At 42.7% G+C, this 12,923-nt stretch overlaps 1 protein-coding gene across 1 annotated transcript in view; it reads right to left on the bottom strand.

The window, feature by feature from the left end:
• Nucleotides 1-3,541: 3,541 nt before the first annotated feature.
• The window catches only part of CDH13 (cadherin 13), a 1,176,109-nt gene continuing 1,166,727 nt past the window's right edge, over nucleotides 3,542-12,923 (bottom strand). The window contains exon 14 of the mRNA XM_054453276.2: nucleotides 3,542-5,119. Coding sequence (XP_054309251.1) covers nucleotides 5,112-5,119 — 8 coding nt within the window. The 3' untranslated portion in view covers nucleotides 3,542-5,111. The remainder of the gene's footprint in view (nucleotides 5,120-12,923) is intronic.

The following is a 12,923-nucleotide window of genomic DNA, read 5'->3' as shown; positions in this document are numbered from 1 at the left end:
ACATCACCCAATGTATTTCACCATCTCCCTACCAAGGAGACGGCACGTGGAGAGTCAAATAAAATGGTGCAAAGGGTTATCAAGCTCAGCAACCCTCCAACGATAGATGTGATGATAGCAACATAGTATGAGAGAGAGGACATTTTTCCGCTTACTTAATTTGATGAGTATCTAAATTATTTCTGCTTAAATTATAGACTTACTCTTAAATTATATAATTGAAGTTCTTATCTGAAACCCTCATACACACATCCATTTCCACCATTTTTTGCTGTCTCTCTCTATCTTGTATATGCTTTCGTATGAACACAGTCACAACTGCAGAATTTTTTCAATAGTGGGCTAATCTATTAGCAATAGGAAATATAGTAAGGGTAACACATTGGATATAGTGAAAGAATTGTTAATTGCATTAGATGAACCATTTTGAAAGCATTTTATCATTAGACGGTGAAAAGTATAAAATCTCAACAGTCAGTTAAGGAGAGAAGATGAAGGTCTTTATGAAAGATGTAGCCAGATTATTAGATTGTTATTCTTAGTATTTGGTAAACAGAAAAGGTAGGTGGCTTTTTCAGTGCTTGGGTTTCCTGTTGGTGTGATTTACCCTGTTGACTCATGTTTAAGGCAGCTACACGTAAACAGATTTATGGGCTACCTTTACAAAATCAGCAACTACTTAGAGATCCTTTAGAATTTGCCTCTTTGAATAATCTATAGCAAAGCACAGTGCAAGCCCTTTGAGACCCCACCCCACTTTCTCCCTCAGTTTTCTCTCCCTTCAGTTGGTTTGGTAGGGAATGAGTACTCTGGAGTTCATAAATTTCCTTTTTTTTTTTTTTTGACGGGGTCTTGCTCTGGTGCCCAGGCTGGAGTGCAATGGCTCACTGCAAACTCTGCCTTCTGGGTTCAAGCGATTCTCCTGCCTCAGCCTCCTGAGTAGCTGGGATTTCAGGTGTGCACCACCACACCCAGCTAATTTTTGTATTTTTTAGTAGAGATGGGGTTTCACCATGCTGGCCAGGCTGGTCTTGAACTCCTGACCTTAAGTGATCCACCCGCCTCTGCCTCCCAAAGGGCTGGGATTACAGGCATGAGTCACCATGCCCAGCTACTTTTGATTAACTGAGATGTTAAATTAATCTAGGAGAAGCCCCTCATCTACCTGCTAACAAGTCATGGAAGGGAAGGGGCAAATAATTATTTTATCTTGCACAGGAAAAATTTCTAAGGTCTCAATATTAATTTAGAACGATGTTAACATTTTTTTTTAACAGAAAGCTTTCAGATTGAAGAAGTATAGCACGAACTTAATAGTAGGTAACAGAAGATACTGTTAGTAAAAGGTACTTAATAGTAAAGGGTACCTCATAGTAAAAGGTACTGTTGCTTAACAGTAAGTTGGTCTAGCCGCATAGTCATGCTAATGGAGGCTTCAAACTAGGGTCTTCCGGTCTGCAGTAGGCATTTGTCTGGTTTTGCTCCTGGGTTGAGAGTGGCATTGTGATGTTGTCGGAAGAACATGAACCCTGGAGCCAGATAGCCTGAGGTTTGGTTCTGGAGGCCACTTACCTTGGGCAAGCCATTCGATTTTTCTGAGCCTCAGCCTTCTTTATCTGTAAGTTGGAGAAGATAGTAGTACTTGCCTCATATGTTACTGGAGGGATTAATGAGTTACTATCTATAAGGATTTTGTACAGTGTGGGCACATAATAAGCAGTTGATAAATATAAACCATTATTATAATTATTAATCACCTTTTTGGTACCATGTTCATACACCCCCTAGGAAAATTGTAGACTCCTTTCCTCAGAATCATCTGGAGAGCTTGTGCCTGGGTGCAACTGCACTAAATCCAGGATCAAACACAGACTTGTTAAAAATTTTTTAGTTGTCACATCTTAAGATTAAGACCCAGTGTATTTATTTGGGTAAAATGCAATTTGAGCTACTTTATGAGTGTGATGGTAGATGGTTGTTCCATTTATCAGACTGTTTTAAATGACATCCTGAAACTCTGGAATGAGCTATCAAAATTTCTAACGATGTTCTTTAAGAGCCAAAGTCTTATTTGATACCTACCATGAAATCTGGCTGGATTTATTTCGTTATAATGCTTAGATTTGCTGGTGTCGGCCAAGAGGCATAGCAGGTATATCTGCCTGGAAAGATGCTCATTTGGAGAGAACTGGCAGTACTGAAGGTGACTTTTATTAAAATTAGAAAATGTGTGCATATTCTTATTAAAACAAATTATCCAAAATAATTAATTTATCGTATGTAAAATGAGGGAGAAAATGTGATTTTTAATCAGCTAAGTTGGTTGAGTATTAATAAAAAGAAGTGAAGGTGTGACTGTTTGCTCAGTGGAAATAAAACCCTCAGACCTGTGCTCAGTAATTGGGAAAAGCAATTTCTGCTTCTTACTTAACTTCATTTTTTAATAAGTTGGACTCAGATAAAATGCATAGGTAATAATGAAATAACATTTTGATTCTACTATGGTTTTCAGTAAACAATGTAATATATTCCAGCAAGTTAACAAAACATTCTATGATTCAGGAAATGCTACCACTTTGGCCTGTAAGAATTGGTTTATTTTTCTTTTTTTCTGGAAAGTATTAGGAGGAACATGACAGAAGTATCCCTGTCCTGATTAGAACTGTGGGGACAGAGAATATGTTTAAATAAGGGAAAGTTGAGGCATATTCTATTTATTAATGAAGTGTGCACTTTACTCCTATTTTTCTGAATTTTCAGCGAAGTTAAGCTTCTGGTTAGGTTTGCAAAGTGCAGGAGAGCTTACTGGCTTGAGAGGAAAGGAGTCGTCTTGGATTTGTTTCCTTCAGTGAATGGCCACTCAGCTGCTGTGTTTCTCCCTGCAGGTGGCTGAAGTTTATGTTGGAGGGTGACTTCCTGATTGCCAGTTAGCATATGTGTCCAGCTACCAGCCGCCTGACTGGCTGAGGATGCTCTTGGTTTGTTCAAGGGTGAACGTTCTCCCCCTGCCTTGCAGGAAGAGAGGAGCAAGGTGCGCCAGGGAGACGCGTGATAGTGCCCTATAAAGCCAGTAGAGGAAATCTTGTGAAGTGTGAATGCACAGGCTTAGATTCCCCTGTCCCTGAGTCGGGGGCATGTGCTCGTGGAGAATGACCCTGTCAAGTTCTAGGTGTGGCATCTCCTGATCCAGCAACAGGATTTGTTCCAGAGAAAAATCCCCAGGTCTTGGGACTGTTGACAGATGGCCGTGACTGTGCTTAATGTGGTCATCAAACTGAGAATGGTCTGTCTCATCTTTGAGTATGCCATTACCTTTATAGCTGATTATGACACCCTCAGATTATATCATGAGGTGGACAAGATGAGTCCATTGCCCATGCTGAGAACTAGTACTTCTGTCTTTATAGACTCACTCACCAACCAGAGAGGTACGACGGACCCCAAATGGTCAGTCAAAAATGTGAACTTGCACTAAGACAAGACCCAGCATCAGTGACATTAGACACAAGATAGAAATCAGAGAAAAGTTACTGTCCAGCAGTTTTAACCACCAATACCCATTTATTTTAATGGAAAAAAAAATCTCTGCATTCTATATGTTCCAAAAGGATTTACCATTGAAACAAATACAATATATGGAATTCTATCTGTATAATTTCACTATAACAAAGACAACATATGACTTCTACTTCCTACAGAAGGCTAACTGAAAGCACAAGTGCAAACATAGATTGCATAAGAAAGCGTGTGTGTGTGCGTGTGCGGTTAAAACCTTTAGTAAGCAACTGCATTAAAATATGCTAAGACACTTACCTTACCCTAGTTCGTGGCGAGCTCTAATAAAAAGCCACAAGCTGTCACTAGTTTTATTTGATAGAAAAATTTGGTGTGAGCTTTGATGATTCATTTACGGTTTATCAACAAGAAGGTAATCTTAGAACAAGCACTAACTTTCCGCTTTTACATGCTCACAGAATACAAATCAGTTACTTTTCATACATAACGAACGTCTTTTATTTTCAGGTTTGCAAACAACGGTAGTCAATTCACACAAAAGGGTACTTTTAAAACTACCTGTATTTACTCTATTTTATGCCTGTATATATGAAACAAACAGAGTGAATGTGCATAAATGTATGTCTGTACATGTGGGTATATATGTGTATACAAGATGGTACCTGTACACCTCTTTGTATGCATGTATGACCTCCATGATGACAGGTGCAGTTGTACATTTACTGAGGAGGGAGAGATTCTCTACCATGATCTGTGTCCCCATAAGAATCAGTGCGACTGTGGATTCGGGACACATACAAATGCAGGTTGGTGCCCATGAAAGAAAACGTCAGCCCTTTTCTTGGCATTTGGTGGTGAAATTGCCTGCTCTGCTACTCACCGCCTTGGCTCAGGATCACGGTATCAGATGGCAGTGAAAATTGGTTGTAGTCCTCGAACTCAATAAAGAGAAAGGACTTCTTTCTCTGCTCTCCCTCTCTGTGGACCTGCCTGGCTGGTCATGGCAGCATTCAGACTGAACGGGACAGTGGAGAAGTAGCTTCAGAGCAAAAGTGACAGCTCTGTGGTCTGTCCTCATGCTGACCTTGATGCGGGAGGCCCTGGAGGGTTCAGTTGTCTTAGTTTCCACCCACCTTGCTTAACCTTGCAAGGAAGAATGGCATCAAAACGAGGCTTCTCCAGGATAGTCTGTCTCTATAAATACCGTGTATATGTACATACAGATACTCATACATACACCAATACTAACCCACAGACAAAGCTGGGTGCCTGGAGCACTGGCTAGCGACATGTTAACACACCAGAAAAAGTAGTCATTGTTCCTGCTCCCAGAAGATCAAGCCATATGTCATGATCTTTAAACATTCAGGGAAAATTCAGAGGATTCCATTAATTAAAGGAAGGAGGAAGATGCTGTCAAAATGATGAAGTACAGACTAAGTGAAATTGCAAAGAAAATAAAAACCCGGAACAATTGAGGCCTAGTTGTGAAGTTCGATAGCTGTAAACCGCAATCTTCAGATTTGGATAGTTTTTTTTTTCTTTTTCCTGTTGCTATGGAAACTTGGGAGTCAAGCTTCAGACGTCAGGAGTTCTCACAGACCTGAATAGAGAGGGTTCAGAGTTAAGTCGGGAATATCACCACTCAATTCAAAACATTTTAGCTAAAAACCAGATAAATGACAGGCAAGCTATAATAAACACATTTTAAACATCACACGACTATGGGGGATTTTTTTTTCCTTAAGGATCACATTGGAAGACAGAATGAATAGCTGTGTCATAAAAAGCTGGACTTCTCTGAAAATGCTAATGGTGACTTCAGATGCCAAACATCGCTCAGACCGAGAGCTGCTATTACCACTGTTACCAATGAGCCTTATGTCTTTGTCTCTTAGCACATAGCTTGGCTATTTTATGAGCACGCTATGTATCTTAGAGATTGGTGATTATCCCTTGTATGTATTGACTTCCTGTGACTATATATATATATATTGACTTAAGGATCACAAGTCACAAAGCAAGATACCTATTGGTGGTTCTTCAAACATGATATGTTTTTATTTTATTTTGAGACAGGGTCTCATTCTGTTGCCCAGGCTGGAGTGCAGTGGTACAATCTTGGCTCACTGCAACCCCTGTCTCCTGGGCTCAAGCGATCCTCCCACCTTAGTCTCTGGAGTAGCTGGGACTACAGGCATGCACCGCCATGCCTGGCTAATTTGTGTATTTTTTGTAGAGATGGAGTTTCTCCATGTTGTCCAGGCTGGTCTTGAACTCCTGGCCTCAAGCGATCCTCCCATCTTGGCTTCCCAAAGTGCTGGGGTTATAGGCTCACCTGTGAGCCACTGCACCAGGCCCAAACATGGTATATCAATTTCCTGTTGCTCCTGTAACAAATGGCCATAAAGTTCAAACAACACAAATCTATTCTCATACAGTTCTGGAAGTCAGAAGACTGAGATGAGTCTTATGGGGCTAAAACCAGTGTTGGCCGGGCTGTGCTCCTTCTGGAGGCTCTAGGAAAGCATCCGTTCCCTTGCCTTTCCTGGCCTCTAAGCGTTGCCTGCATCCCTTGGCTCATGGCCCCTTCCTTCATCTTCAGAGGCAGCACTGCAGCATCTTCTCTTTTTCACCTCTGGCCTCCTTCTGTTTCTGCCATCGCATGGTCTGTTTCTAATTGACTCTTCCTTTGTCCCTCTTATAAGGACTCTGTGATTATATCAGCCTCACCTGGCTAATCCAGAATACTCTCCCCATCTCAAAATCCTTCACTTAGTTACTTCTGAGAAGATTTTTTTTTTTTTTTTTTGAGACAGTCTCACTTTGTTGCTCAGGCTGAAGTGCATTGGCACAATCTTGGCTCACTGCAACCTCCGCCTCCCAGGTTTGAGCGATTCTCGTGCCTTAGCCTCCTGAGTATCTGGGATGACAGGCGCCTGCCCAAAGTCTCTTTTGCCGTATAAGGTAACATGTTCACAGGTTCCAGGGATTAGGATGAGAAGTACATCTTTGGGGGCCATTACTCAGACAATCACGAAAGTAGCATTGTGTTCCCAGAGGAAAAAAGGCATCTTGTGGCAGACTGTGTTGCAGACTTTGAGAACGTCACTCATGTAGAAAACTTCACAGAAAGAGATATCAGCATAGTGTGCGTTCAAGAGCCTGTCTTCCCAGCGCCTGCTCGTGGCTCCTCCTTATGGCCAGCTGGGGGGCTGGCTCCAATGTGGAGTCTGTCACTCTGCTCAACTCAGCAATGTTGGCTGGGAGAGGCTCTGGCTCTAGGATGCTCAGATCCAGTTTCAAAATGAGGCATGTTTTTGCCTGCATTTTTCTTTTATTGCCACCTTACTCCTCGCAAGCACGTTTTGTCTGTGCAATTCCAGCAGAAGGCGTGAATTCCAGCCCAGGACTAACAGTTCATGAAATTGAGTAAACTATTGTGTCTACAGTAATAGTTGCCAAAGCCCTTCCTCACTCTCAGGCTTCTGTTACAGTCTTGCTCCATCGAAAGAAGGAAAAAAGAAAGGAATTAATCAGTCTACAAGTGCTGTGTACTCATTTATCTGAACTTTGTTCTCACTCCTACTGATACCCTATTCCTGCCTCCATCCAAAAGCGCCCACTGAAGACAGGCTGCCCTCTGCTCAGAACTTCAGATGTTTTGAGGCACTCTTTTCATTTTTACAATGATTAGGTCTCATTTATACCCCATGCTGCAAGACAGTTGTAAAATATGAACTATTTTTGCAAAAGCCTATTAGGAAGAATGTTAAGATGTTGTTTTGGGTTGGATACATATTGCTCTTTATTGTTTTAAATTGGCAAAAGCCATTGATGTTGTCAGGGTGGTGGAACGTCTCCACTTTCTGTGTCTGATTTTGGTTAGAGAGCAGAGTGGGGTTTCTCAGCCTCAGCACTACTGACATTTGGGGTTGGATAATTCTTTGTGGGGGGTGTTGTTGTGTGTATGGGAGGACACTTAGCAGCACCCTTACCCTCCACCCACTAGATGCCACTAGTGGTGTCCTGCCAGGCATAATAATCAAAATGTCTCTAGACATTTCAACTGTCTCCTGGGAGGCAAATTAGTTAAAAACAACAACAACAACAACAACAACAACAGCAAAACAGTTTTGGCGGCATAAAATCCACTAAATAGGCTCCAACCTCTTGTTTTCAAATTAGAGTCTCAAATTCCTGTTTTAAGTCAATTTAGATGATAACATAAGTGATTTGTCCCAGGGCTATTGAGATGATTACTTGAGGAAATTTATTTAATTTATGTAAAGCCCTTAGCTTGCTTGTGCAAGGTGCATGGAAAGCCTCCAAGAATCAACTGTCATTGTCCATAATGTCATGTCACTTTAAGGGGCCACAGCTCCTCTGCAAAGCATGACTGCGGCCGTCTGCAGGCCGAGGACAGCCCACTCTGCCTGGGTTTAATGCCTTTGTAGGCCCTGTGTCTGTCCATAATACGTTTCACAATAGAAAGGAACAAAATACTGATACACTTTAAGAAATTCTAGAAAAGACAAAACCATTATTAGAGAAAGCAGATAAATGAGAGCCTGGATTGCGGAAAGGGGATCAAGAGCAAAGGAAACTGTATTTTGACTAGGGTGTGGTATAAAATTCTGTACACTTACCAAAATGCATCAAACTGTACACTTGCAATGGATGCATTTTGTTTTATGCAAACAATACATTGAAAAATAAAATTTTAAAAGTGTTTAGTGGTTATCTTTTGCTCATCTTGGCTTTTTTTCTTTTTTTTTGAGACAAAGTCTTGCTCTGTTGCCCAGGCTGGAGTGCAATGGCGCAATCTTGGCTCACTGCAATCTCCAGCTCCTGGGTTCAAGCGATTCTCCTGCCTCAGCCTCCTGAGTAGCTGGGATTATAGGCGTGTGCCACCACACGCAGCTAATTTTTGTATTTTTAGTAGAGACGGGGTTTCACCACATTGGTCAGGCTGATCTTGAATGCCTGACCTCGTGATCCGCCCACCTCGGCCTCCCAAAGTGCTGGGATTACAGGTGTGAGCCACCCCGCCCAGCCAGGCATGCATATTTTATTTTTATTTTTATTTTTTTGAGATGGAGTCTCACTCTGTCCTACAGGCTGGAGTACAGTGGCATGATCTCAGCTTATTGCACCCTCTGCCTCCCAAGCTCACTCGATTCTCCTGCCTCAGCCTCCCGAGTAGCTGGGATTACAGGTGTGTGCCACCATGCCCAGGTAATTTTTATAGCTTTAGTAGGGATGAGTTTCACCATGTCGGTCAGGCTGGTCTCGAATTCCTGACCTCAGGTGATCGGCCCACCTAGGCTTCCGAAAGTGTTGGGATTACAGAAGTGAGCCACGGTGCCTGGTCCACATTTTGTTTAATGTTAATTTTTAGCTGACATGGGGTGGGGCTTTTTTTTCTTTTTTTCAGAGATGGGGGTCTCACTATGTTGCCCAGGCTGGTCTCAAACTCCTAGCCTCATCCAATCCTCCCACCTCAGTCTCCCAAAGTGCTGGGATTATAGGCATGAGCCACTGTGCCCTGCCCACTCACCTCTTTAAACTTCTTTATTGTGTCTGAGTTTGTCTACCTCTTACCCCCCATATAGAGACATTTAATTTTGGTGTTTGTTAAGATAGTTCACCTGATCTGTCCTTTTACATTCTTGCTAATACTGGTTAATTAAGCCTAAAGCAATGGTCAGAAATGGTTTCCTGACAAGTTCTTTTTTTGAGACTTGCCATACCATACAAAGTCGTGCTAGAAAAACCACAGAAACAGCTTAATGGCAATGCCGACTTGCTTCACTGGGAGGGTGCTAGGGGAAGAATTACACATCCGCTTCATGCCACTGACACGCACTTTATACAACAACAACTGGGCCAGGCGCGGTGGCTCACGCCTGTAATCCCAGCACTTTGGGAGGCCGAGGCGGGCGGATCATGAGGTCAGGAGTTCCAGACCATCCTGGCTAACACGGTGAAACCCCATGTCTACTAAAAATACAAAAACAAAATTAGCCAGGCGTGGTGGCGGGCGCCTGTAGTCTCAGCTACTCGGGAGGCTGAGGCAGGAGAATGGCGTGAACCCGGGAGGTGGAGCTTGCAGTGAGCAGAGAATGTGCCACTGCACTCCAGCCTGGGTGACACAGCAAGACTTTGTCAAAAAAAAAAAAAAAAACAAAAAAAACGAACTGACAGTAAAAGTCATCTCATTTTTATTTTTTATTACTTTCAATATCAATAGTTTTATTTCCTTTATTTTCAGATGTCAAAGAAGGAAATGCAGATCCTTCAGTTCAACTGTCAGTTGCAGTAAAGCCACCTACAGGATCAGATCATACTAAATTGAAATGTTGTTATTATCCTTTTCCATAAGGGAGGCAGTCAATGGTGAATGCTGGCCTCACTGATTACTCGCCTGGGGACCTTTCTGAGGATCAGTTTTCTCATCTAGAAAATGGGACAACTGACAGACCACTGAAGAAAATACAGAAAACGGCCCCCAAACATCAGCATGTTTGGTTGCTGCTAGTCTACTTGGATCTGAGTATTTTTTCTTGCCATGAGTGTGACGTGATTATCTTCTCCTACATCACACTGAAGTTTTATGAACAATGCTTTAAAGCAGGAAGGGCCAGAGAGTTAATATTTTCGGCTTCTTGGGCCAGGTGGTCTCAGTGGCAGCTACTCAGCTCTGCCACTGCAGCAGAGAACAGCCACAGGCGATATGGAAATGATAGGCGTGGCTGTGTTCCAATAAAACTTTATTTACAAAAATGGGCAGTAGGCCAGATTTGGTCTGTGTCTTAGACTTTGCTGACCCTGCTTTAAAGAAACATCAAAGAGATTCTACCAGCTGATTTCCTTGCTCCCAAAATTCTTGTAAGGACTATGGCTGAGTTAGGAAGTTATGTACTTTGAAAGCTAATTTCAGGCCTGGCGTGGTGGCTCATGCCTGTAATCCCAGCACTTAGGGAGGCTGAGGCGGGTGGATCACTTGAGGTCAGGAGTTTCAGACCAGCCTGGCCAACATGGCAAAACCCTGTCTCTACTAAAAATACAAAAAAATTAGCTGGGTATGGTGGCAGGCACCTGTAATCCCAGCTACTTAGGAGGCTGAGGCAGGAGAATCACTTGAACCTGGGAGGTGGAGGTTGCAGTGAGCCGAAATCGCGCCCTTGCACTCCAGCCTGGGTGACAGAGTGAGACTCAGTCTCAAAAAAAAAACAAAAAAAAGAAAGCTACTAATTTCAGTGTTTTTTGAAATCACCCTCCTCCTTCTCCAATCCTTGCTTAAGGGTTTAAGCTCACTTCTGTGCAGCCTCTTCTCAATGTCATATAAATGGCAGCACACGTGGGTCGGCCACTTTGATATCTGCTTTCATGCGTTTTAGTGGTTGGGCACTGGTGGTTACCTGTTCCTGCTACCTCTGACCCAGATTCTTACATGTCTTATTATGTCCGACCCTTTTTGGTTAGGAAGAATGTCTTGGACTAGGTATATAATAAAACATAAATCATGACATTTGGCAGGCATCTCTAACATTTAAACGAACAAAATTAGAAAATTTTACGCCTTTTATACATGACCAGACCAAGTGTGTTTTTGAAGGTAAGTGGTAACACCTGTTTTTAACTGTTTTTTGGGGGCTGAAACTACCTGTCTTTGTGCAGCAAACCATTGGAGTGTCAACTGAGTACTTTCCAGCTACACAGGGAGATCCAGAGTTTCATTTTGGGAATAATTTCGACTTTACCTACAGGTGCCCCTACTTACAGTGGGATACAATCATGTGATGCTAGATGGGATGGCTCCCCTTAGATGAGCACATAAAGCACATTTGGTATTTCACAGCTAGTGTACCTATGTCTGTCTTTTATCAATGATATCAACTGTGAAGCAATTCTTTAGGGATTATTGGGCAATTCTGCCTTAGATTAACTTGACCCAAGAGCTCAGTTGAGAGATGAGAAGTGGGAAATCCTTGGGAATCTGCTCATGATTGACATCTGTAGATCAGGAGTCTCAAAGTGAGGACCACAAGAAAATCTCTTGTTGGTAAGAAAAAAATACTGCCAAGTCTTTTTTTTTTAACCTAAAAAAAAAAAATTCAATGTTTACTAATATTTAATATGTGGAATGTTGGTAGCAGAATGTGTAATATTATAAAAATGTTGTATAAAAATAGCCAAACACTGGGTTTTGAGCTAGAGGCCCCTGTCACCTGGGATATTGACGCCATAGGTTGGATAGGCCTGGAAATCTGTATTTTAACAAGCAGGGGCACAGCGGCTCTGGTCTCCATTTAAAACACTCATTTCCAGTCCGGAGTAGCTGACCCGTGAGCAGGGTCCTGCAGTGACTTCGTTCTTCAAAGAGATGTCACGGAGTCAGGCTTTGATGTCCAGAAATTGGATTTACAGAGGGCAATGTGTGATGTGATCCCCTTAATTGTCTTCTTTCTGGGTACAAACACATGTGTGCACACAAACATACATGTACATGTGTATATGAATTCCCACTACACACACATAGAATTTTTATCTCTTTGCAATCACATAGGAAGTACTGCTCTCCAATTTATCCAAACTCTGTTATACTTGAGTTCCAATTGCTCCTGGATCTCTGCAAGGGTTGTTTTTTGCTCTGTTGCTTAGGCTGGAGTGCAGTGGTGTGATCTCGGCTCACTGCAACCTCTGCCTGGCAGGTTCAAGCGATTCTCCTGCCTCAGCCTCCCGAATAGCTGGGATTATAGGTGCTTGCCACCACGCCTGGCTAATTTTTGTATTTTTAGTGGAGACGGGGTTTCGCCATGTTGGCCAGGCTGGTCTTGAACTCCTGACCTCAAGTGATCTGCCTGCCTTGGCCTCCCAAAGTGGTGGGATTACAGGGGTGAGCCACCGCACCCGGCTGCAAGCATTGCTTATAGAGCAGTGGCTTCTGAGTGCTGGTCTTTGGGCAGTGCTGGGCTTGTGGTCTGTCTAGCGCTCACTCCAGAAGCTGGTGGAAAATGGAGATCTCTTACTGTAGTAGCGCTGGTCATAGTAAATGGTTCCAATGTGTCTGCTGATAAGGGAATCCACTGCACAGTATTCAAATGACAGGATCCTCCAGCAGTAGCAATAAATGGAGCAGAGTGGGGTTCAGCCAAGGAAGGCTGTGGGCTGACTCTAACCTCAAGTCCGTGTTTGGTTAGCTCCCAGGCAAAGAAGGGTTTTCACGTTTTTAAAGGGTGGTACAAAAGACAGAAACAAACAAACAAAAAAACAATAAGGATGAATATGTGACAGAGACTAATATGGCCCACAAAGCCATCTGGCCCTTTACAGAAAAAATTTGCTGAATGCTGATTTAGAGCAACGTGGACCGACCTTGTGAATGTAACACAGGTAGGAAG

The sequence above is a fragment of the Pongo pygmaeus genome, chromosome 18, assembly GCF_028885625.2.
Source record: "Pongo pygmaeus isolate AG05252 chromosome 18, NHGRI_mPonPyg2-v2.0_pri, whole genome shotgun sequence".
In the NCBI taxonomy this organism is placed as follows: domain Eukaryota; kingdom Metazoa; phylum Chordata; class Mammalia; order Primates; family Hominidae; genus Pongo; species Pongo pygmaeus.
The sequence above is the reverse complement of the archived record's forward strand: the minus strand, read 5'-3'. Positions and strand labels throughout refer to the sequence as shown.